General features: G+C 34.7%; 2 protein-coding genes across 7 annotated transcripts; both read left to right on the top strand.

The window, feature by feature from the left end:
* Positions 1 to 1549: 1549 nt before the first annotated feature.
* LOC109063806 (MTOR-associated protein MEAK7-like) lies at positions 1550 to 5518 on the top strand. Of its 5 annotated transcripts, XM_042775479.1 has the most exons (8): positions 1550 to 1694; positions 1886 to 2048; positions 2697 to 2927; positions 3275 to 3419; positions 3586 to 3984; positions 4060 to 4178; positions 4767 to 4949; positions 5027 to 5518. In XM_042775479.1, the coding sequence occupies exons 2-8, from the start codon at positions 1890 to 1892 to the stop codon at positions 5141 to 5143; spliced, it is 1353 nt and encodes a 450-aa protein (XP_042631413.1). In that variant the 5' UTR covers positions 1550 to 1694; positions 1886 to 1889; the 3' UTR covers positions 5144 to 5518. The 5 variants fall into 5 exon arrangements, 4 of the variants coding, with proteins under 4 accessions (XP_042631413.1, XP_042631411.1, XP_042631414.1 ...); XR_006162493.1 differs by lacking the exons at positions 4767 to 4949; positions 5027 to 5518 and adding exons at positions 4247 to 4456; positions 4588 to 4628 and having other exon boundaries at positions 3586 to 4178; XM_042775477.1 differs by having other exon boundaries at positions 3586 to 4178.
* A 245-nt stretch (positions 5519 to 5763) lies between these two features.
* On the top strand, positions 5764 to 25356 carry LOC109047939 (1-phosphatidylinositol 4,5-bisphosphate phosphodiesterase gamma-2-like). 2 transcript variants are annotated; one of them, XM_042775475.1, is made up of 32 exons: positions 5764 to 6173; positions 8397 to 8599; positions 11546 to 11698; positions 12049 to 12142; positions 12277 to 12324; positions 12415 to 12499; positions 12674 to 12757; positions 13242 to 13285; positions 13397 to 13457; positions 13972 to 14073; positions 14152 to 14270; positions 14373 to 14458; positions 14563 to 14680; positions 15274 to 15442; positions 15527 to 15622; positions 15732 to 15815; positions 15913 to 16094; positions 17450 to 17650; positions 17811 to 17930; positions 18629 to 18809; positions 19504 to 19572; positions 19922 to 20031; positions 20929 to 21019; positions 21143 to 21209; positions 21298 to 21458; positions 21705 to 21807; positions 22287 to 22490; positions 23091 to 23230; positions 23352 to 23463; positions 24104 to 24283; positions 24378 to 24466; positions 24607 to 25356. In XM_042775475.1, the coding sequence occupies exons 1-32, from the start codon at positions 6133 to 6135 to the stop codon at positions 24763 to 24765; spliced, it is 3756 nt and encodes a 1251-aa protein (XP_042631409.1). In that variant the 5' UTR covers positions 5764 to 6132; the 3' UTR covers positions 24766 to 25356. The 2 variants fall into 2 exon arrangements, with proteins under 2 accessions (XP_042631409.1, XP_042631410.1); XM_042775476.1 differs by lacking the exon at positions 5764 to 6173 and adding an exon at positions 6193 to 6932.
* The last annotated feature ends 381 nt before the right edge of the window (positions 25357 to 25737 follow it).

Here is a 25737-nt window from a genome sequence, read left to right as displayed (position 1 = left end):
CTTTAAATGGTCTCTCAGTCTAGTTCTATAGGCTACACAGTCATGGGAAAGACTGCTGACTTGACAGTTGTCCAAAAGACGACCACTGACACCTTGCACAAGGAGGGCAAGACACAAAAGGTAATTGCAAAAGAGGCTGGCTGTTCACAGAGCTGTGAGTCCAAGCACATTAATAGAGAGGCGAAGGGAAGGAAAAGATGTGATAGAAAAAAGTGTACAAGCAATAGGGATAACCGCACCCTGGAGGGGATTGTGAGCCACTCTTGAACAACAGACAGCGTCAGAAGTGTCTCGCCTGGGCTAAAGACAAAAAGGACTGGACTGCTGCTGAGTGGTCCAAAGTTATGTTCACTGATGAAAGTAAATTTTGCATTTCCTTTGGAAATCAGGGTTCCAGAGTCTGTAGGAAGAGAGGAGAGGCACACAATCTACGTTGCTTGAGGTCCAGTGTAAAGTGTCCACAGTCAGTGATGGTTTGGGGTGCCATGTCATCTGCTGGTGTTAGTCCACTGTGTTTTCTGAGGTCCAAGGTCAACGCAGCCGTATACCAGGAAACTTCCTGCTGCTGACCAACTTCATGGAGATGCAGATTTCATTTTCCAACAGGGCTTGGCACCTGCACACAATGCCAAAGCTACCAGTACCTGGTTTAAGGACCATGGTATCCCTGTTCTTAATTGGACAGCAAACTCGCTTGACCTTAACCCCATAGAAAATCTATGGGGTATTGTGAAGAGGAAGATGCGATATGCCAGATCCAAGAATGGAGAGTAAATTAAAGCCAATATCAGAACAACCTGGGCTCTCATAACACCTAAACAGTGCCACAGACTGATCGACTCCATGCCATGCAGCATTGCTGCAGTAATTCAGGCAAAAGGAGCCCCAACTAAGTATTGAGTGCTGTACATGCTCATACTTTTCATGTTCATACTTTTCAGTTGGCCAAGATTTCTAAAAATCATTTCTTTGTATTGGTCTTAAGTAATATTCTAATTTTCTGAGATACTGAATTTGGGATTTTCCTTAGTTGTCAGTTATAATCATCAAAATAAAAAGAAATAAACATTTGAAATATATCAGTCTGTGTGTAATGGATGAATATAATATACAAGTTTCACTTTTTGAATGGAATTAGTGAAATAAATCAACTTTTTGATGATATTCTAACTATATGACCAGCACCTGTATTACAAAAATACTTACCATACCTTATTACAAATAATAAAAATACAATATAATATTAATGTAAAACCAATACTATAAAGTAGGCTAGTGTCCGAAGAAAAAGTAGCTACACTGAGATGTAACCATGTGGCGTTTTTTTAATACTGGTAAATGTTGTAATAGTATCCCTCGTTTTTATCACTTGTAATACAATTTCCAACTAATTTGTCTCTGAAAACCACTATCACTCCGCTGATGACGCAACTCTGATCCAGCCAATCACAGCGCGTTTTGAAGCTTCTCTCCATTCATTGGTCCTCTGCTCGTGATGTTGTGCAGAACCAGGAAATAGTTTTGTGTGTGTGCGCGCGCGCGCTGTGTGTGTGTGTGTGTGTGTGTGTGTGTGTGTGTGTGTGTGTGTGTGTGTGTGTGTGTGTGTGTGTGTGTGTGTGTGTGTGTGTGTGTGTGTGTGTGTGTGTGTGTGTGTGTGTTTACAACGTCGACATGTCAAAGTGAACCGCTGACAGGTCTGGGAAATCTCACTTCTGTCTTTCATAATTCGAGAGTGCACTGTATTTCAAAATTTTCCATGAGCACTTAAGTTTCAGTCAGCAGTTGTAAATAGGCATACATTTTATGTATTCCGTTGTGTCCGTGACACTAAATTCTATTATTTAGTTCATTAATTTTTTTTAAATTCATTCGTGTTTACCCCTAGGGTGATGGGGAACGCTGACAGTGTTGTAGCGCAGAAACGACTGGCTCGGTTTCGTCCGGATGAGAGACCTGTTATAGAGGGGATATTTGACAGGCTTCGTGGAACTGGATCCTCTGTTTCATCTGCGAAAACGGGCAGGGTTTTATCCCTAGAGATGCTGAAGGTGAGCAGCCGTGACATCATAATATTCTGAACATAATATTAAATTGCTGCAGTCTGTATGATAGCAGTTATTTTATTAGGTTTGTTAATGACTATGTCATTGTTAGTTTGAGAGGAGAATGCATAGCACTATCATAACGATTTTGTGTGCCGATGTGACAATCTTGAACTAGGGTTATTATAGTTAAAACTAAAATAAATACAAATAAATATAAAACTATAAAAACCATAGACTTCAAAAAAGTAATAAACATGAAAAAACTAAATTACTGAAACTTTAAATAAAATTAAAATGAAAAATAAATTCAAAACTCAAAATAGAAACTATAATAATATTCAGTCATACTAAAATAATACATGGATTTTAGAAAATGCCCACATATTTCCACAAACAGTAATTACTTCCTCATCAAAGGGACAACTATAAATAACCGAGTATTGTTATTGGATAAACATTTATGTTATCTAATGTTATTTGTAAAAAGGCAGAAGAGTATTACAGATTATCTAATAACAAACATAAATGTAAATGTTATGACTGGTGAACAGATGCAAGTCATTCAAACTTATAGTTTTTGGATTGCATGTCTGTGCCCTCACTTAACATACATGGATATGGCTTTTTCAGTTTTCTTTTTAATTGTTTCAGATGACAATGGGAAAGATGGCCTCAGAATCAATGATAAAGAGAGTATTCCAGGGCATGCACAGCATTGATCCAGGAGTGCCACTGTCCCCTGGTGATGGGATAATTCACGAGCAGCTGGTGATTTTCCTGGCAGATATTCTTAGAGGAACTGCAGAGGAACGTGCACCTTTGGTCTTGGCAATGGCAGAGGGTGCAAAGGCTACTGCTACCACAACTGAGCAGATCAGAGATGTAAGTATCAACAAAATCTCATTATATAAAGTGTTTCAGTATCAGTGTTAAGTATTATTTATATATATTATTATATTATTTATTTTTTCAGTTTTCATTTTATTTTTGGTTTAAGTTTTAGTAATTTTATGTGATTTAGTCTTTTATGTAGTTTTAATATTTTATAATTTTAATATTTTTATTTGATTTTCATCATATTTGATTTTTATCAGATAAACCACTTGACTCATTATGACCATTTAAACCCAGAAAACGCTATTAAACAATGAAGCATCTCAGTTCAATTTCTAAATCATTCTTGCTGCTATGATATCGTAATATGGATTAATAATAATAATGATTATTAGTTTATGGAAGACCTGGTTTCAGCTGCAGTGCAGACTCTAGCCCACAGGGGGCATCTGCGAGCTTGGCAACCAGATCGCATGGGTGATGAGCCTCAAGGTGTCAAGCTACTGGCAGAACAGTTGACCTCAGAATTAAAATCTTCAGGTTTGTAACAATAACAAGCGCTGTTTTACATTCAAATTAATTTTATGAATTAAAAATTAAGTCTAAAATGAAGTGTATTTTTGAATAATGTAAATTAATCTGTAATTAACAGATATACTGTAGTGCACACCAAGAAGTCTGTTAAATATAATTAGTCCTTCTATAGATCAGAATATGTGTGACATTCCTTGTCTGGAAGACTGGCTGTTCCGGATACCAGCAGTGGCCATGTTTTTGGAACTCCTGATTGGTGAGGGTCTAGGAGTTGGGTTGCCCTCCCGTCCTCCCCCAACTCTGTTGCCCCTGTGTCGGTATGCTCCCTGGAGTGACCTCCGTTGTCTCTTGAATATACCTCTTCTGATGTTCCTGTCACCTCAGCTGCCAGCTGGACACAGTGCCCCCTGGAGGCTTCTGTTCTCCACAAACATACACGGGGAAAGCTTCACCCGACTGGTGGGCAACTGCAAAAGTAAAGGTCAAACTGTCATGTTGGTAAAGGACACTAAGGGGCATATCTTCGGGGGCTTTGTGTCTCAAAGCTGGGAGGCCAAACCTCAGTTCCAGGGTGAGTTTAGAAAGAAGAATTATAATGCGTACAGTTACGCATTACAATTAATCTTTCTTCTTCTTTTTGCACTAGGTGATTCCAGGTGCTTCCTCTTCTCTGTTTTTCCCTACATGAGAGTGTTCACCTGCACAGGCTATAACGATCATTACATGTACTTGAACCAGGGCCAGCAGACTTTGCCGAATGGCTTGGTGAGATAAATTTTAAAGGAGTAGTACACCCAACAATTAAAATTTGCTGAAAATTTTCTCACCCTCAGGCCAACAAGACTTGGAGAAATTGAGCATTTCATCACTTGCTCACCAGTGGATCCTCTGCAGTGAATGGGTGCCGTCAGAATGAGCGTTCAGACATCTGATGAGCAGTGCTGGATCTGTGCACATTTCTCTCCTGATTCAGAAGAGCTGACTTTTTCACTGGATGAAGCAATATTACTGATAGAGCCCTCATATTTTAGCCGAATATAATGGTTTGACATTAAAAACATCTTAATGTGGGATTTGTTTGTTTCAAACATGCAGCTTTTCACTTCACAAGAAAGAAAATTGATGGACTGGAGTTGTGTAAATTACTTATGGATTATTGTGATGTTCTTATCAGCTGTTTGGACTCTTATTTTGATGGCACCCATTCATCCATGCAATGCTCAATTTCTCCAAATCTGTTCCAGTGAAGAAACTATTTTTTCTACATTTTGGCTGGCCTGATGGTGAGTACATTTTTAAGGTTTTACAACACTATGGAGCAAAGCAAAATGTCATAGTTAACTGTCTTTTTAGGGTATGGGTGGTCAGCATGGCTATTTTGGTTTGTGGTTGGACTGCGATTTTGGACACGGCCACAGTAGGGCTCGACCACTCTGCACCACTTATGGCAGTCCTCAGCTTTCAGGAGACGAGGACTTCAAAGTGGACACTGTGGAGGTGTGGGGCGTTGGGCAGCCACCTGAAGAACAGGAGCAGGTCTGTGACACTAGTGTTACTACAGCGAATTTTGGGTTTAGGATTCTGTTTAAAAAAATGTTTGTGTTGATGTTCAGGATGAGAAGAAGAAAAGCATATTAGATGCAGATCCTGAAGTACAGGCCATGTTGGAACTGACAGGGAAGACCCTGCACAGCCAAGGGCTCCGAGAACCTGAGGAGGATGAGGGATAGTGAGGAACGAAAAAAAGTCAATGTGTAGATCAAACCAGCAGTATTTCTTTTTAGTGTTTGGTTTGGTTTGTGTTTTTACACTAGAATAGATATAGAAGAAACCACACTGTTATAAACCACTTATTGAGGTGCGTACACAGTCTAGTTTTTATGTTAATATGCAAAATCCAGGAGCTGGTTTCCTGCTTTCTGTGAAATATTAAAATGTGCACACAAAGATATTCTTATACTGAAGTCTACATTTCTCTTCAAATATCTGGATGTTATATTGTTGCATTCTATCTGATACATTTACTGTCTGTAAACTTGAAGATTAATTAATCAAATGGAAAATTAAAACATACTTGTTTGCTTATGAATTGTTTCACCCCTCCCCCCCACTCCCAAAAAAAGCACCTGCCAAATTCATAAATGTAAATAATAATTTCTCATAATGAAAATGTAAAAGAAACGTCAAGAATCCATCAGTTGTCTTAAAAATATTAATCATGATAATATTACAAAACCATAATAAATAATATTGTAATTAGTTTAGTGTTTTGTTTCCATCTGTTTGATTCATCACAATAATTTCTGCCATTTCTACTCTAGTTTATGTTTTCAAAGTTAAGTCATTTTCATTCAATTCAGAGCGGTAGGATCTTGTGTAATGAACTGTAACTTTTGATAGATGCTGTAGGCCTGCTTGAGTTCCCAGCATGCATCACAGTATCAATACAATATGCAGATTACTGTTTATTGTTTGCTGCTTAGGGTGTTTTGAGTATTATTCATATCATGTAACCACTAAAAATCACTACATCAGCCTGCTCTACAACATCAATAAGTGAATAGTTATTGAAACCACTTTGTTATTGAGCTTTTTCAGGAGGAAGAAACATATAATGTACACTAAGTTAGCATGGTAATATTTTGTAGTTTCCTCGTACACTTGTTATACATGTAACCCAACTGCCTCTTCTCGTCTGTGAGCTTTTCATGCTTTGTGAATGCAAATGAACAGTGGAATGCGGTGGAAAAGTAGCGCTGGGTAAGGATCCGAGCACGGGACTTACATACGAAATTTACTTTATAGTCAGCGGAAGCCTTTTCTTATTCGCGTGTTTAAAGAATTAACAAAATTTTTGGGTACTCAATCATTAAAATAATTTCGGAAGATCAGATTTCCTCTGCCAGCCAGCGCCTAGCTGCCAAACAGGTGCTTTCGTTTTCATTTTACCCCAAACTTTTTTGAAAGTATGCTTATATTTTTAGGGTTAAACTGATTTTGGACATTCAGTTTGCATTTAGAGTCAAACATTTAGTTTGACAGAGTCATTAAAAGGTTATGTTACAAAATACAAAACACTTGAGAAAAAGACGTGATGTCATAACGACGTCGAAAATGGCAACATGCGACTTTCATCAACCTGAACACCCGTCATTAAAATAAACGCTTTTTCTGCATCAAGATACCGCGTTTTTGGAACATTTCACATTTGCGCCAGGGTACAAAACTTTGACAGATAAGTGCACACGCGCCCTCTCTTCCCTGGGGATTTTGCATAGATAATTTTGCTTCCGGATTTTTTTTCTTTTTTTTTTTTTATTCTTATAACGTTCTCTTCACTTCCTTGTGTTTAGCGAATAGAGGAACTGACTACATTGTGACTAGACTGATCAAAGATTTTATTTTTATGTAATTTTTTAAATACTGCATTAGGCTATTTTTTATTTTTAAAAATGAGAATTAGTTTGATTACAGGAGGTGGTTTTCGACGTGGTCATTGATTTTCTTCTCTAAACTTGGGTAAGTATTTTTTATTTATTTGGATGTTTACATTGCGGGGTGTTACAGTAGTTTATGTATGCATAGCTACATTTGATTTAAAGGCTTACATTTTTTTTATTAATAAATACAGTGATCAAGTTTAAGGATTTTTATAAAAACTATAGGAGTCAGTCTCTATTATTCATTCTTAGTTGGAATCGAAGTTACATTTGCAAAATAATGCACAATAAATAATGTTCTAAATTGTACAGTTTCATTAGTCTACAAAAAGAATAAATTATGCGAGAGCAGGTGTGCCTCCACAGCCTCTTGTTGTTAATAAAAACAATTACGTATTGTACTTACAGTTTAGACCATCTCGGATGTGGTAGATTCATTTTCTAACGCTGCAGAGCAACAGATCTTTGCTTGTTCTTATCTCGTGTTTATTTATGTCAACCTACATTGATTTTTTAGTTTGTTATTGGGAGTTTTATCGTGGTGCTTGTATAATGTCAGGAAAGAGAGTGGTTTCTCTGTCTTTATTACACAGAAAGCTCAAAATGGAAGAATGTAGGGTGTGGGGGATATACAAAGGTTTCTGAATGGAAACCACATTGAGTTTACTGGGTTACTTCCACCATAGCCTACACAGCTACTCATTTGCAATGCAAATATCGGCTTCTATGGGGAACCAGACATGAAACATCTATTTTGCTTGCCATGGTTCAACAGTTTTGGAAAACTGACTCTTAAAGGTGCAGTGTTTAGTCACAGATAACTGCTTGTCATATTCCTCTTTAGGTGGCAATCATTTCTATTATCAGAGCTGGCATGTCACATGCATGGTCGGGAAATTACAGCATTGACGTTGCCTTCTTCACAAAATAGTTCTTTTTTAAACTCAAAACTTATGTAAAGAGAGAACTGATGATTCTGGCCAATTCTGTTGTTCTGAGTGGACAACTTAAAAGGCTACAGTAAATGCCTTTGTTGTCTCTGTTACCGTTACTGTATAATCCTTAAAATAACTTCCATGCAAGTTTAGCTAAAAATGAAAATTCTGTCTTTAATTACTCAGCCTCATGCCGTTCCAAACTTGTATGACTTTCTTTCATCTGTCGAACACAAAAATAATATTTTAAAGAATGTTTCAACTATTTTGTCCATGTAATGAAATCACTGCGATCCAAAACATTGAATGGACAATGAAAACACAGACAGAAAGTTATACATAATTTGAAACAGTAAGAAGATGAGTAAATAATGACAGAATTTTCATGTCTGGGTGAACTGTTTATTTAATGACTGATTTGATCCATCTTGAATATGAAATAGACCACCATGTTTTGATATTCAGAGTATAGACATTTTTTGCCATTCGGTTGTAAATAAAGGGAACCTGCCAAATAAGTAACAGTGTTAGTGGCATGAGACTACAAGTGTATCTGCTGCCACACAGATTGCAATAAGTAACTTCGCGCGGACGTTTGTATTTGCCAGTGTGTGGCCAAAGACAGTGATGGCGGGCCGCATTCAGCAGGGAGACCTGACCGAGTACAAGAAGAGTCTCATTAAGAGGGACTTGGAGATGGGGATAGTGATGACCGTGTACAGACAGAGGATGGAGAGGCTTACTGTGCAGGTCATCATGGAGACACGACAGGTGGCCTGGACGCGCACCGCCAACAAGACAGAAGGAGTGTGTGAGTGTCTTCCCTCGAGCTATGTGCATTTGAGGTGTTTGCTTTCATCTGTATGATGACCTTGGTGTTTCCAGTGGCATGCTTTAGCATTTAAGCTACAGGGACTTTAGGATTAAAGTTAACTGGGCAATTAAAAACAGTGCTTTATTATTTAAAAGTGGTTGTTCACTTTGGATGCTACAAATATGTGGCCATGCGGAGTGGCTTTGCATTACATGAAACCAAGTGTCTTTTGCACTAACATTTATTCATTTAGCGGCTTGTTTTATCCAAAGCAATAAATGAGGATTATCACAAACTTTATCAACAATTTTTGAAGTACACAATGCATTTAAGTATATACTAAATTTATATTTTAAAGGAATGTTTATTTTAAAGGGAAAAGCATGGGTTTACTTATTTTTTATTTTTTGTAAGTTATTGTGTGTACAGAAATTTGAATGATTTACATTATCGTTCAAAATTTGGGATCGATAAGATTTATTTTTATGTTTTTTGAAAAAGACTCGTATGCTCACCAAGAATGCATTGATTTGATGCAACAAAAATACAATAAAAACAGAAATATTGTGAAATATTTCAATTTAAAATATCTGTTTTAATGTAAGTAACATTTCTTATTTTTATCAGTCAGAAGTTGTGATGCTTAATATTTTTGTGGAAAACTTTGACTTTTTAAAAACAATTTTCATAAATAAAAAGTTCAATTTTTATTACAATTTAAAATATCTGTTTTAATGTAAGTAACTTTTACTTTTTAAAGAAGTTGTGATGCTTTATATTTTTGTGGAAAACTTTGACTTTTTAAAAACAATTTTGATAAATAAAAAGTTCAATTTTTATTACAATTTAAAATATCTGTTTTAATGTAAGTAACAGTTCTTATTTTTATCAGTCAGAAGTTGTGATGCTTAATATTTTTGTGGAAAACTTTGTCTTTTTTAAAACAATTTTCATAAATAAAAAGTTAAATAAATTAAAAAAAAAAAAAAAAAAGGAAATAAAATTTGAATTTTTCAGGTTGATCTGTGCATGAACAGTGACCTTATTTCAGACAGTAGTCGTGGGCTGTGTATTTTTATTATTAAATATAATAATTTTAAAATTAGTAGGAGAACACTTCTTAACAGTGACCTTATTTCAGACAGTAGTCGTGGGCTGTGTCTCAAATTCAAATGAGCTGCTTTGCCATCTTAATATTTCCATGGGCAGCAACAATTCTAACACATATGGTGATCTTGTAGGAGAACACTTCTTGGGTGTGACTGTTTGATGGTTGCCAGTAATTATGGTAGTGTAGTGCCATCACACTTATCACAACATGCTTCTCACCTTCTAAAGTGCTGCTCACAGAGTTTTTCTTTTAGTTCCCACATACTTTCTTGGCAGCTTTTCTATTCTTCTCCATCTAATCTTTCCACAGTTTCTTGTATACATAACTAGTGCAATTTTATACTGTGGAAAACTTTGTCTTTTTATATATATATATATATATATATATATATATATATATACAGTACAGACCAAAAGTTTGGAAACATTACTATTTTTAATGTTTTTGAAAGAAGTTTCTTCTGCTCATCAAGCCTGCATTTATTTGATCAAAAATACAGAAAAAACAGTAATATTGTGAAATATTTTTACAACTTAAAATAATACTTTTCTATTTGAATATACTTTAAAAAAATGTCCTGTGATGCAAAGCTGAATTTTCAGCATCATTACTCCAGCCTTCAGTGTCACATGTAACATCCAGTCAATCACATGATCATTTAGAAATCATTCTAATATTCTGATTTATTATGAGTGTTGGAAACAGTTCTGCTGTCTAACACATTTGATGAATAAAAGGTTAAAAAGAACTGCATTTATTCAAAAAAAAAAAAAATTCTAATAATATATATTCTAATAAATTATTTTCTTTACTATCACTTTTTATCAATTTAACACATCCTTGCTGAATAAAAGTATTGATTTTATTTAAAAAAAAAAAGAAAAAAAAAATCACTGACCCCAAATTACTGACCAGTAGTGTATATTGTTATTACAAAATATTTATATTTTAAAAACATAGCTCCTTTTTTTTATTTTTTATTTTTTACTTTTTATTCATTTTTTTACTTTTTATTTCAAAGTATCCTAAAAAAGTATCACATGTTCTGAAAAAATATTAAGCAGCAGAACTGTTTCCAACTTTGATAATGAATCATCATATTAGAATGATTTCTAAAGGATCATGTGATACTGATCCTAAAAATTCAGCTTTGCATCACAGAAATAAATGATAATTTAAAGTATAATAAATAAAAAAAAATATATATTTTAAATTGTAATAATATATCACAATATTACTGTTTTTTTTCTGTATTTTTGATCAAATAAATGCAGGCTAGATGAGCAGAAGAAACTTCTTTCAAAAACATTAAAAATAGTACTGTACTGTATATATATATATATATATATATATGTATATATATATATATATAAAAGATCTGGGCCAGAGTTATAGTAGTATTATTTATATACTATTACGTTATGTATTAATGTTTCGAATAAGCTGTTTTCAGTTTTCATTTTAAGTTTATTAATAATTTTGTTATTAGTTTTTTTCATATTTCTATTTAACTTAAATTTATATTTACTTCAGTTCAATTACAGTTTAGTTTCAGTAATTTTAGCGCCTCAAACGATTTTGTTGAAGCATTAAAATTATATTATTATTTTATTTTAGTTAGTTGCCACTAAAGCAAATTTTTTTTTTTTTCTCTATTCATAATTTGTTTTATTTTAGTTTTAGCTTTATTTAGAATAACAAAAAAATTTATCATTTTAGTTAACAATGACATATCTAATCTAATCTGGGCTGACGAATACTCTCAGTTTATCTGAGTAATGTACGTGTACCTGTATATGTTTATGTTATATCTTGCGATCTCATTTTTGCAGTGGACCTTTTTGAGATCCGGGAAGTACGACCAGGAAAAAACTCCAAAGACTTTGATCGATTCAAGGACAGCAAGGATAAATATACAGACCCAAACTCATGCTTTACTATATTCTATGGCTCTCAGTTTGTTCTCAACACTCTCAGTCTGGGGGGTATGTGTGTCTTTTTATACATATTACATGTTCTAACTCTAATTAAATCACTTTATTGTCATTCCACCATATGCCCAAGTGTAATATGCAATATGTACAATGTATAGAATAAACAATATATAAAATTTTGTAGTCACAGCTGGCATAACGTTCATTATGAGATATGAATATATATAATGTGTGATGTGCCTGATAGATATTTATACTCTAGCATGTGACTAGTGTAAGTATTATAATAGACTATTCAAGCAGGCACTTCCTCTCTTTCAGTATATCTTTTAGATTCACTTGATATGAAAATGCATTTTGCTGCATTGATTTTAGCGCTGATAGCATTTGCTGTTCCACAGCTGATTCAGTGGAGGACGCAGAGAAATGGCTGACAGGCCTGGAGTTACTCAGACAAGAAACACTGGCGGCTCACACACCAGAGATTATAGAGAGGTACACACACACACACACACACACACACACACACACACACACACACACACACAAACACTGTGTACCTTGTGTATCCATAAACCATAACACAAATCATTTGTTTGTTTCATTCTCTGTTTTTCACTCTACTGTAGTTGGCTGAGGAAGCAGATGTACTCGGTTAATCAAACAAAGAAAAACAGGTTCTCCTCTTTCTCTTTCACCTTTTTCTCAACCAGTCTCACTTTGGTTTCTGTCTCAACTTGTTATTGCTCCTTTTCTGTCTCTCTCAGCATCACCCTGAAAGAGCTCAAGTCTCTTTTGCCACAGATGAACTTTAAAGTACCAGGTGGCCGTTTTTTGAAGGACAAAATTGGGGTATGAATGATACATTAAATACACATTATCTTGGCAGAAACTTTATGGAACATTTCCTCTCCTAAAGTCTTGCAGACGATGATCTGTGTTTATCCATAAGTTTTACATTTTCTTGTTTTAAGACGTGTAGTTAATGGTTCTAATCACTCTGAATGTGTCAACTTTATAATTTAAACAGTGGGAGCAAAGAAGGAAGTTCTGGATTTTGAGCAATTTCACAAGTTCTACAATCTTTTGATGTTTGAAAACCAAAAGATGGTAAGTGTGCAGTTTAGTTGTGCTGAATAAAATGCGCTTTATATACACTGTAGTTCAAAAGTTTGGGATCAGTAAGATTATTTTAAGATGTATAAAGTCTAGTTAAAATAGAATTATATTGTAAAATATTATTACAATTTAAAATAGCTGTTTCTATTTTAATATATTTTCAAATGTAATTTATTCCTGTGATAGCAAAGCTGAATTTTCAGCAGCCGTTACTCCAGTCTTCAGTATCACACAATCCTTCAGAAATCATTCTAATGCTGATTTGGTGCTCAGTGAACAATTTCTTATTATTATCCATTTTTAAAAGAAGTTGTGCTGCTTAAAGTGTTTGTGGTTGCCAGTTACCATTTTAACTGTGATACATGTTTTTTTCAGCATTCTTTCATGAATAGGAAGTTATAGAAAGAACAGGATTGTAAAATGTAAAAGTCTTTACTTTTTTAGCATCATCTATAATGTATGTTGTTTGTCATAGATTCTAGATGAGTTTAAAAAGGAGTCCTGTGCTTTCATCATGGGGTAAGAAACGGTCAAACATTATTTTAATCGAAGCAGTTCTTTAAATGTGTGTCATGAGGTCATGCTAACGTTCTCATTCTTATTGAGTGTTTGGTATGTTTTTCTCCGCAGTAACGGTGATCAACCTATTCAACTCTGCGATTTTCAAAGATTCCTTTTATTTCATCAAAAAGTAAGACTTTCTGCACATCCATTCATCTGATCATATACATATATGTGACCCTGGACCACAAAACCAGTCTTAAGTCGCTGGGGTATATTTTTAGCAATAGCAAAAAAAACATTGTATGGGTCAAAATGATCGATTTTTCATTACGATATTAAGTAAAGATATTTTGTAAATTTCCTACTGTAAATATATCAAAACTTAATTTCTGATTAGTAATATGCATTGCTAAGAATTCATTTGGACAACTTCAAAGGCGATTTTCTCAGTATTTAGATTTTTTTACACCCTCAGATTCCAGATTTCCAATTATTGTCCGATCCTAATAAACCATACATCAATGGAAAGCTTATTTATTCAGCTTTCAGATGATGTATAAATCTCAATTTCGAAAAATTGACTGGTTTTGTGGTCCAGGGTTACACATACTGTCTGTACCAGTCAAATATATCTATTTCATTCAAATACGATTTCAAACACTTAGTTTCAAACAAACAAATACTGTGAATTTTTTTCATAGGAGACTTGGGCCAACAATCTGAATCAAGTCCGAGAGCTTATGACCATCTTCATCGATGACACCATGAGGATGACCAACGATCCAGCCTTTACCGTTGAAGAGGTACAGGTTATAGAGATCTGTTTACTTTATGTTTACTTCAGGTGATGTGTTTCTAGAGCTTTCTTTCTGTCTTTCTAGTTCCTCAGTTTTCTCTTCTCCAAAGAGAACTCGATTTGGGATGAGAAGTTCTCTGAGATTTGCCCACTGGACATGAACAATCCTCTGTCTCACTACTGGATCAACTCTTCTCACAACACGTGAGTGCTGCAGTTCTTCATGCTCATGAAACACATGCAGCAGCTCCTCCTCTCCATTATGTACTTCCTGTGCTACTTCATGTGTTTTGCTTTTTTTCACAGATATTTGACTGGAGATCAACTGCGCAGTGAGTCCTCAACAGAAGCTTATGTGCGCTGCCTGAGGCTGGGCTGCCGCTGTGTTGAGTGTCAGTTAACCACACCCTCATTAATTTTATGCATTGATAACGCAGTGATAAAATTGTTCTGGGAGTCAATCTGATGACCTTAATGTTTCTTTTTTCCAATGTAGTGGACTGCTGGAATGGTCCAGAAGAACCTGTCATATACCATGGACGGACCATGACCTCCAAGATCAAGTTTAAGGACGTGGTGAAGGCCATCAATGATCATGCTTTTGCAACGTCTGAGTTAGTCATCAACAACACACACATTCACACATTTATTTGTGAGCTTTTGTAAAATACATTTCGGGAATGTCACTCTGTTAGGCAAAATGAATTTGACAAAACCTTTCAAGAACATAAAAATAAAACAATAAAAAAGCTATTATATTTTGCATTAAAAAAAGAAAATCATATGTGACCCTGGACCACAAAACCAGTCTTAATTTTTAGCAATAGGCAAAAATACATTGTATGGGTCAAAATTATCGATTTTTCTTTTTTTGCCATAAATCATTAGGGTATTAAGTAAAGATCATGTTCCATGAAGATATTTTGTAAATTACATAATTTTTAATTAGTAATATGCATTGCTAAGAACTTCATTTGGACAACTTTAAAGGTAATTTTCTCAGTATTTAGATTTTTTGCACCCTCAGATTCCAGATCTTCAAATAAAAAAAAAAGTTTCTTCACTTTTTGTATATATTTATATATATATTTTTTTTTGTTATACTTGCATAAGTCATTTTTTTTTTAAATAATTAAAAATGAAATTGATGCATCTGGAAATGTATAGTATTTTTGAACTATGTTTATGAACTCGTCACTGTTGGCAGATATCCTGTGGTGCTGTCCATAGAAGAACACTGTGACGTCAAGCAACAGAAAATGATGGCTCAGGTGTTCAAAGATGTTTTCCAAGACAAGCTCCTGACCGACCCACTGGAACCAGAAGCAGAACAACTACCATCACCAACCCAACTGAAGGGCAAGATCATCATCAAGGTAGAAAAGCTTCATTGGAAATCCTGCAATGTCTTTGATTTTACAATGCAATCCAAAGCCATGCAATCTCGCTTTTTCATACAGCACAAGAAACTGAATATTGATGAGACCTTTAATAAAAAGGACCTACGGAAAGGAGATAAGCAGGGAGAGCTCTTCATCTGGGATCCAATCGATGAGGTGCCAGAGTCCAGTGAACCGTGTCACGGCTTGTGTGATTGTTTCATCTTATTCCAGTTTACTTACTTGATTATGATTGTAATTTCTGTGTGACTGTCTCCATGTTCAGAGATGGTACAAGCACTACTGCGTGATTGAGAATAAGACATTGTATTATGCTGAGGAGAGTGAGCTAGAGGAGGATGTTGGAAAGGTGAATCACTGAGACTCCATTATAGAATGAGATTCACTTTGAAAATGCCAAAAATTGAGGGTATTAACTGTAATTCAAATGTATCATCTCTCCTCAGTCATCTCAGGGTTGTACAGAGCTTCATCAGTCAGAGCCCTGGTTTCACGGGCGGATGTCAGAGGGCAGACAGACAGCCGAGAGACTGCTGCAGGAATATTGTGCAGATTCGGGTGGAGTTGACGGGACATTTCTGGTGCGAGAGAGTGACACCTTCGTCAATGATTGCACCCTCTCATTCTGGTAATGTAGGCCTGCTCTTATACTCTTCAGAGAGGGAGGAGAGATGGTTTTCCATTTCGTATTTTCTCTCTGTTTTATTTATTGTCTTTAATTTAGTCTTTTCAAATGGAAGAAATAGGGAAAAAGCAGAATATGCAGTTTATATGGGTCAGTCTTGCTATACAGTACATTTTCATGTCTTGTCAAACTGTATACGTTTTATTATATTGAATAATATATAATGAATCTGGCAATTGACATATCCTATTAGTGACATTTCTTATTTATGCAATTAGTACTGTTACTTAGTAACAACATTTAGCACAATTTCACAATTGAGTGAACGTGGGGTACATTTTTAATAATTTTACTACTTTAGTTTGAGTGGCAAAAAGTTTTTTCTTAATGACACATTTTTCTTAACCACATGAGGATTGATATAATATTTGATGGGGAAAACAAAAGCATAAACATGAATATGTTTTAGCAATGGATTAAATTATTATTTTTTAAATATTCCATCCTATCTGATTAAAAATACAGAAATCAATATGATAATAATAACATATTAAAGATTTAAAAAAATGCATATGGATATGCTAATTTAAATAAGTTATATATTTCAGTAATTTCTACTCTATTCATTTTATTTGAGCTTGTGCCTGTGGTAAACAGTTTTTTTTTCTTAATTTGTGATAAGACATTATCACACAGGAAGTGATATAATATTGGGTGAGGAACACAACACTACAAACATCATTACATTTTAGCATTAATTTGATTCATTTTTTTATAAAACAAAGTATGATGATATCTAGTATGATTATAAAAATTTCAAAGATGGATAAATAAAATATCACAATTAACGTCAAGTTGACATTCTCTTGTTAGTAAATATAATTTAATTTAATATAATTTAATTGAAATTGAAGTTATGTTTTACTGTATATATATGTATATATGTATATATACTGATATTTCTACTTTAGTTTGAACAATTCCCCGTTGTATAAGTTTTTTTTTATAATGACATCATCCTCCAGGAAGTGATTCTCAATTCCTCATTGACCAAAATGGCTAACCTCAGCTCTTTATGTCCATCCTTGATTTTAGTTTTCTTTAAAGTCATAAGTAATACATTTCCATGCCAGAGGTCGACTGACTTATATTTCTGAAAGAAATACCATTTCATAGAAATAATTTCATTACAATACATTTTTATAGGTTTCAGAGAGTGCTTCTTAACAAGAATCATAAAAATAACTAACCATAATACAAAACATAAAAAAATATATCACAAAACAAAAATAAACATATCACAAATACAAAGAGGCCAAACTCACAATTTAAATAAATTTCCTGTGTGGTCATTACAGGCGCAGTGGACGAGTTCAACATTGTCGAATCCGTTCCTGCTTAGAAGGAGGCCACACTGTCTATTACCTCACAGAAAACCTGCACTTCCCCAGTGTGTACGCGCTTATCCAGTATTACAGAGAAAACCTTCTCCGCTGTCAGGATTTCAACCTGCGCCTCACTGAATTAGTGCCTCGACCAGACCAGCACCTGCTACAAGGGTAAGTCAATACAATACTTGACACACACAAACAAATTTCATGGTGTTTACCACATCCCGGCCAGCAGGGCTCTAGAAAACCACGTGGACAGCTTCTTTTAACGCTCACGAACATCTGCAGACACAGCGTAGACGTGAAACTGTGGTTTTCTTGTCTTTAGTTGGTTTTACAGTAACTTGAGTCGGGGTGAGGCGGAGGACTATCTCATGAGGATCCCTCGAGATGGAGCCTTCCTCATCAGACAGAGAGAAGATTCAGACTCTTGCGCCATCACCTTCAGGTGCCACTCTTTGTTTTTTTTCTCCTCATTACACTGACAAAAGTCTGGAATAGAAACAGTTTTCACTCAGAAATTCCAATCCAAATCAATAAAAAAAAACATCAAGTAAAAACAACAAAAAAAAAATCAAATTCTTAAGTACAAAACCTACAAAACATCATGAATCATGTGCTTTTTTAAATAGATATTTTAAACAAAACCTACAATAATCTTTTTGTTTTTTTAAACAAAACAAAAAAAAAAAAAACCAAAAGCTCAACTTCACCACAACACATCAAAAAAACAACAAATTTCACAATCACATTAAATCAAAACCTCAATTTGAGTTTAAATTATAAATAATATATATCTCTTGTCGCTGCATTGCACTGCCAATGATTTGTGAATTATATATATTTTTTGTCGCTGCATTGCACTGCCAATGATTTGTGAATTTAAGTTGGAAATGAAATGTTCTTATGCATATATATATTTAGTTGCATGCACGCACGCACGCACACACACACACACACACACACACACACACACACACACACACACACACACACACACACACACACACATATATATATTAATTATTTTCTAGAAAAAAATTGGCTGAAGACCCACATTAGCTTGTTGTTGGTGGTGTTTTTGTTATTTAATGTAATAATGATTGTAATTCATGGAGTTTTTTTTTTTTATGGGTGCTGAAACAGAGGTGAAGGAATGGTGAAGCACTGTCGAATACACAAAGAGGGATCTATGTACGTGCTGGGCAACTCCAGTGAATTTGAGAGCCTGATGGAATTGGTGGACTATTTCCGAAAGAAACCACTGTATAGAAAAATCAAATTGCGCTACCCGGTCACACCAGAACTGGTGGAACGCTTCAGTTCGGTAAGTAATAAAGCAACATAAAAAAAAAATCTATTTCAGGGCAGAGCAGACAAGATAATTATTTTCTAGAGTTCACTTAAAACATTGTAAACAGCGGGCTGTACTGAACACTGTGCAATGATTGTACAAAAGTTTGTCTTTGTGTGCAGCATCTCTACACACTCTTCAAAGTGAACAAGGGCATGTGCACGTGTTCCTTTGCTAAGGCCACAGTTTGCATGTTACACTTGCATGCTTTCATCTCTAGTAGCTCTGTTGGTCTCTTCTCCTTTTTTCAATCAAAGTTCAGGCCAAAGGTTCTGATTTAGCAGATGTATAATATGCACTAAAGTGCCATTGTATGATATAAGTGTTTAGTGAGACATATAATAAAAAAAAAAGTATTTTTATTTAGAATTTCTTTCACATCCTGAGGCTATGCTAATGTGTTTTTGCCCTCTTCTTGTGGCTAGTATTACATGTTTATGCATCCTCCCACCACAAAGCACATTTTTTTTAGAGACTAACCTAAATAAGGACCTTAATTGCTTAATTGTTCGAACATGATGTCTGATTAATATATTTTACATCTAATGTGAACCACGACTGCATTTGATCAAATATACAATAGCTGTTTTCTAAATGTATAGATTTTGCTTGTTTTAAGTCTAATGTGCAGGGAAAAACAACTAAGAAATGGTTTATGTCTTTTCAGATAACCATATCTGCTTCACTTTATGAATCTAAACAGTACGTGGAGGCCAACGAGATAGAGCCGTCTCTGGTAAGCGCTTTAAAAGCAAACACAGCTCCTGAGAGCAGAGTTAGCATGCGCTAGAGGTCATCTCGTGTGGGCTGGGGAGGAAGTGGTGGCGCTGGCTATCTCTTTCTCTCACGTAGGAAACTGATCGTCTCGAAAGAGGAAATGCAGCCTGGCTAAAAGAGCAACGTCATGTTTAGTGTGTATGCCATATATGCTTCATGTTTCGAGCTCGAACGTAATTCACAAATTCCCTTTAAAGAAAATGTATCTTTGTCTTCACACTCTTTGAACCGCTGAATGATTGTGTGGGTGGCCTCAGTGCTGTTGCAGATTTGTAACAAGATTGAACACATTTGTTGATGTGTTGCAGCCCCATAGCACGGTGAAGGCCCTCTATGACTACAGGGCCATGCGGTCGGATGAGCTGACCTTTTACAAGGGCACTTTGATCCATAATGTGACCAAGGAGGCAAATGGATGGTGAGATTCTTTGCAAAAGTGTAGATAATAAGCAATAAATGCACTATTTACCCATGCAAAAAAAAGCTGTTGTTTTGTCATGGTACAGTGAGAGCCTCAAATGATAATAGTGAAAGATTACCATATAAAGTTACCTCAGTATTTACATAATCCAAGGTACACTACTGATCAGGAGTTTGTGGTCAGTAAGGTTTTTAATGTATTTTGTACATTGATGAAAAATACAGTAAAAACGGGAATATTGTAAAACATTGTTACAATTTAAAAGAACTATTTTCTATTTGAAAATATATTAAAAAGTAATTTATTTCTGTTATGCAAAGCTGAATTTTCAGCAGCCATTACTCCAGTTTTCAGTGTCACATGATCCTTCAGAAATCATTCTAATATGCTGATTTGGTGCTCAAGAAAAAATCTTATTATCATCAATGTTGAGAACAGTTGGACTGTTTAGTATTTTTGTGGGAACTGTATTACATATTTTCCCCAAGTTTCTTTGATGAATATAAAGTTCAAAACACCAGCGTTTATTTGAAATAGAGATCTTACGTAACATTATAAATGTGTTCACTGTCACTATTGATCAATTTAATGTGTAGTTGCTGAATAAAAGTACTAACTCAAAAACCAACTAAACTTTTGAATGAAAGGGAATACCATCATTTTACCATGACTCATGTCCATCAAACATAGCTGTCATGGTGTTACCATGTTAAATTTGTGGTACACAGATACATTAACACATGTTTGTCAGGGAAAGATCTTACTGATGTCATATCACTCTCTTATTACACTATCAGGCATTTCAAAAACCACGGGCTGTTTTTAATTGCTTAAATTTTGATAAGCTTGATAAACCAACATGTAATTTCCCCATCTATCTGCTGAACCCAACAGGTGGAAAGGAGACTATGGTGGAAAACTGCAGCGCTATTTCCCTTCAAATTATGTAGAAGAAGTTGCCGAAACATCTGAGGCCAATTGCCAAGTAAAGAATATAACAAATATGAATATCATCAGACATGTCATTCAGTTCTAGTTTGCTTCAATACATAGAGTACATCTATATTTATAACATAGAATGTCTTTAAGATTAGATGTTCTCTTTCAGGGCAATGAGGAAAATCCATTAGGCAACTTATGTAAAGGAATAGTGGACATCTCGAAGTGTACTGTCGGTAAGATTATTTATCTTCTGAGTCACCTGAACTCCTGTATATTACATGTTTTAATAATGGTATTTTGCACTCATTTCGCCGTTTCCAGTGCGTTCAGCCAAACACAGCAGGCCTGTGGTGGTGACGCTGCAGGATAAGGAGAATAAAGAGATGCCGTTTGATTTGGCCACTGAGACCACCGAGGAGCTGTACGAGTGGTATCAGGTGGCCTGGGACATCACACAGAGAGAGGAAAACCAAGAGTATAAGGTCTGTCTCAAGCGCTTAGCCTGCTGACTTTTCCTAAATAGGGCAAACTGGGGCTAGTTGTCACAAGAGGGAAGTTCTCACAAGTTTTTGAGTCACTCGTCCTGTAAATATAGTTGAAGCCAGACTTCAGTGGGTGTTTAAATGCTAGGTGTAGCCCTAGATTTAACCATTGACATTTTAAGTATAGAGTGAAGTATTTCAAGTATAATGTTGGGGCGGTGTTTATAAATGTTTACTATATTGCAGAAAAAAAAGCAAAAGGAGTTTGAGGAAAAAGAAGAGGTGGCCAGCGAGATGTCTGAATTGGTCGTTTACTGCCAGCCTCTCAGCAAAGACAAAGACCGCTTTGGTATGACTAATTAAATATTAATTAATTAAATAATTTATACTACCATTCAAAAGAGAAATGGATACTTTTATTCACCAAGGATGCATTTAACTGATCAAAAGTGACAGAAAAGACATTCAAATTCTTGTGAACTTTCTTTTCATCAAAGAATCCTCCAAAAACTATCACAGTTTGCACAAAAATATTAAGCAGCACAACTGTTTTTTTTTTTAACATTGTTTTTTGAATTTCTGCTGAAAATTCAGCTTTGCTATCATAGGAATAAAAGACATTTTAAAATATATTAAAATGACTTAAATATATTGGAAAAACAATTATTTTAAATTGTAATAGTATTTCATAATATTATTGTTTTTCTGTATTTTTGACCAAATATTTGCAGCCTCGGTGAGTATAAGACATTTTAAACATTTTAAAAAATCTAATGACATACATAAAGTAAACTGTCAGTTAACAATGTGATTGTCCTTCCCTGTCAGATAATTATACCTATAAACAGGTTCGATCCTTCGTAGAAAATAAGATACCCTCCAGAAGCAAGTCGACTCAATTTATGTTGTATAACCGCAAGGCGCTGAGCCGCGTTTACCCTAAGGGCCCGCGGGTGGATTCCTCTAACTATGACCCGTATCCTCTATGGATGTGCGGATGCCACATGGTGGCACTGAACTTCCAAACCGCTGGTGAGTATGAAGTTAAACATCTCTGTAGTTCATGGAGAAAGCTGTTCATTAACATTCCCATTTATCTCAGTGGTGTTTGTTTAGCTAATTTATGACTGCACTGGAAGTATACGACCTGTGACAGGCCATTTTTACTTATGGGTATAATAAACTTCACATAAAATGTATTTAGTCAAATGGCTACTTCTCTCAATGCTTGTAGATGGTGTAATTATACCATCTATCAGCAGGGGAAAACTACATCACACAAATCAGCCAACCTTTGACCCAAAGTAGTAAACAAGGAAGAGAGGAGATTTATTCAATGAAAGTTAATGTTTTATTGAAACACAAGTTAAAGTTTTAATAATTCTTTGTGCAAAGGGGTAGAGTTTTAGAAGGATGTAAGAAACATTAAAAATGTTATGTTAAAAGAATAACGTAAAATATAAATAAGACTAAAATGATTTAAAGACAAAAGTATGTAATAAAGGAAATAACATGGGCTCGAGCTGTGAGTGTAAGGGAAAGAAAACACTGCAGAGAAAAATGATCAATAATTAAATAGCATAGCATTTATTCCATATGTCTGAAAACAGTGTTTGTGTTTCTTCCCCTCAGATAAGTACATGCAGCTGAACAACGCCCTCTTCAGTCTGAATGGAGGAACAGGATATGTGCTGCAACCTGAGCAGATGCGCAGTGATTCATATGACCCTTATCAGGAGAAGAAGAATATCAGATTTACTGTCACCATTAGGGTAAAACATGAGCTTCATTCAAACAGAATAATGTTTATTTAGCTTGAGTTTGAGAGCTGAACAATTACAGTTTTATGATAAAGTAATGGAAAAGATTGTTGATGTTTTTTCTGACGCTCAGGTGATAGGAGCACGACATCTTCCCAAACCAGGACGAAGCATTGCCAGTCCCTTCGTGGAGATCGAACTGTGTGGCCAATCAGAGGACAACAAATTCAAGACTATCGTTTGCCGTAAGACGCAGTACTATTTTAGCATAACTGAGATACTATTACAGATTTTAGTAATATTTGATTTATTTTTATGTTTTCGTAATTTTATTGAAGTTTTACTAGTTTTGTGTGAGATTTTAGTTGTAGTTAACTAAAATAATCCTGGCCAAAGATAAAAAATAAAAAATAAAATAATGCATCTTGTTAAATTTTAAATGACTTTAAAAATTATTCAAATAAAATATAAATATATAAATTACACACACATACACGGACATATATTATATTTGAAAAAATACATTATTATACTTAAAAAATTACAATAAAAATCCAACTAAAATTCAACAAAAATCATAAAAAAATCATTATTATAATCTTATTATTATCAAATTTTCATATATTATTCATATATATTATCAAATATAATTATATGTATATATATATATATATATATATATATATATATATATATATATATATATATGTGTGTGTGTGTAATTTATATATTTATATTTTATTTTAATAATTTTTAAAGTCATTTAAAATTGTACAAAATGCATTATTATATTTTTATTATTATCTTTGGCCTTTTAAAAACAGGGCAGTCACTGAAGTATTTTCTGAAGAGATTTAGTAAGTAAATAAATAAATGTGTCCTCAGATGATAATGGACTGAACCCTATATGGCTCGGGCCGAACTGTCAGCCTTCGGAAGCATTTACTTTCAGCGTGTATGAACCAGATCTCACCTTTCTGCGCTTTGTGGTCTTTGAGGAGGACATGTTCTCTGATCCCAATTTCCTGGCCCAGGCTACGTTCCCTGTGAAAGGTGTTCGCTCAGGTAAGTCTATCAGCTTCATTCAATTATTGTTTTGTGAAACATTGTGCAAATGAAAGTAGATGTAAGTACAGATACTGAGTTGCTGCTTTCACAGGGTACAGATCGGTCCCTTTAAAGAATGGCTTTAGTGAAAACCTGGAGCTGGCATCTCTGCTGGTGTATGTTGATATACAGCAGGTGGAGGTAAGAAACATCTTTAAAAACAGGCTTTTTGTTGATGATGTAATAAATTATTTTAAGAAAAGAATATCTAATTTTATTTTATTGAGAATATTATGTTAGTATAATGGAAATCCCCTGTCATATCTGACTTGTTTCTTCAGAAAGTACAAGAGGAACTTTACTCCTCCTCGAAACAGTTGCAAAAGAAGCAGGCGGAGTTAAGCAACGATTTCTGTCTCTACGACTCTCAATCCAACCTGCAGCAAAAAATAAGCAGCAATAAACAGCAAAAAATCAACAACAGCAAGTTCTACTCATGAGGAAAACTAGCAAGTCTAGTTCCCTTCCGGTCTGGTTCTGATGCTCTTGTAGGTCTCTTCCTCTCGGTTCTGCTGCTGTATTACTACTGGTTCCTTAACAGGCCCCAAAGACAGGAAGTTGCAGCCATCTCACTTTTGTGGTCACACAGGAATAAATCGCAAAGAGAATTTGAGCAATACTCACAGATGAGTTCTCTGTGGAAGGTGTAGCTACACCCCAGAAGTAGTAACACTCTTTAAATTGAGGGCATGAAAACTGCATGAAGGTTTTTTTTTTGTTTTTGTAACTGTGAAACTGTTCATCTGCTGTCTTCATCTGATTGTAACATTTCATTTGCAGCTGTATTAAACTTTTCCTTATTGCCTTAAAAATTAAAATAGCAAACAAGACGTTATTTATTTGGGTGCTTTCTTGTTTTCAGTATGCATAGGAAGTTTTATCAGGATATGCAAGTGATAATGCACAGTCTGACAGTCATTATCTCAAAATAAATGTTTTTTTTTTTGTTTTTTGTATAATGGCCATCTGTTTGTACATTATCTCAACTATTACACAGCTACTCACCAAATAAATAAATATGTTGAATGATATTTTTTATACTTTTATTTGTATATTGTCCTGAAGCTTTCACTAAGAAAAATGTATAATACACAACATTTTCAGCCTGTTAACAAGACAACACTGCAATATTATTACAATAATAATAATAAAACTGTCATTTCATCTCATTCTCACTACCGCTGATAACTTTCCCATAAACAATGTCAGTATAGGAAGCAGTAAATATCAAGAATCAGTTGTTCCATATATAAAATATAATTAAAAAACGAAGTACTTGGCTTGTATCTGACTTCAGCTCTTGTGATGACATTTCATAATCTCTCATGTAAGCATTTAGTTCTGCAACTGGGCAAGAGATTTGACCAAGATTCACATTAAGAAATCTCAGACAGCTTTCTGCAGTCTCCACT

Source organism: Cyprinus carpio, chromosome A18 (assembly GCF_018340385.1).
Source record: "Cyprinus carpio isolate SPL01 chromosome A18, ASM1834038v1, whole genome shotgun sequence".
NCBI classification, from domain to species: Eukaryota; Metazoa; Chordata; class Actinopteri; order Cypriniformes; family Cyprinidae; genus Cyprinus; species Cyprinus carpio.
The sequence above is the reverse complement of the archived record's forward strand: the minus strand, read 5'-3'. Positions and strand labels throughout refer to the sequence as shown.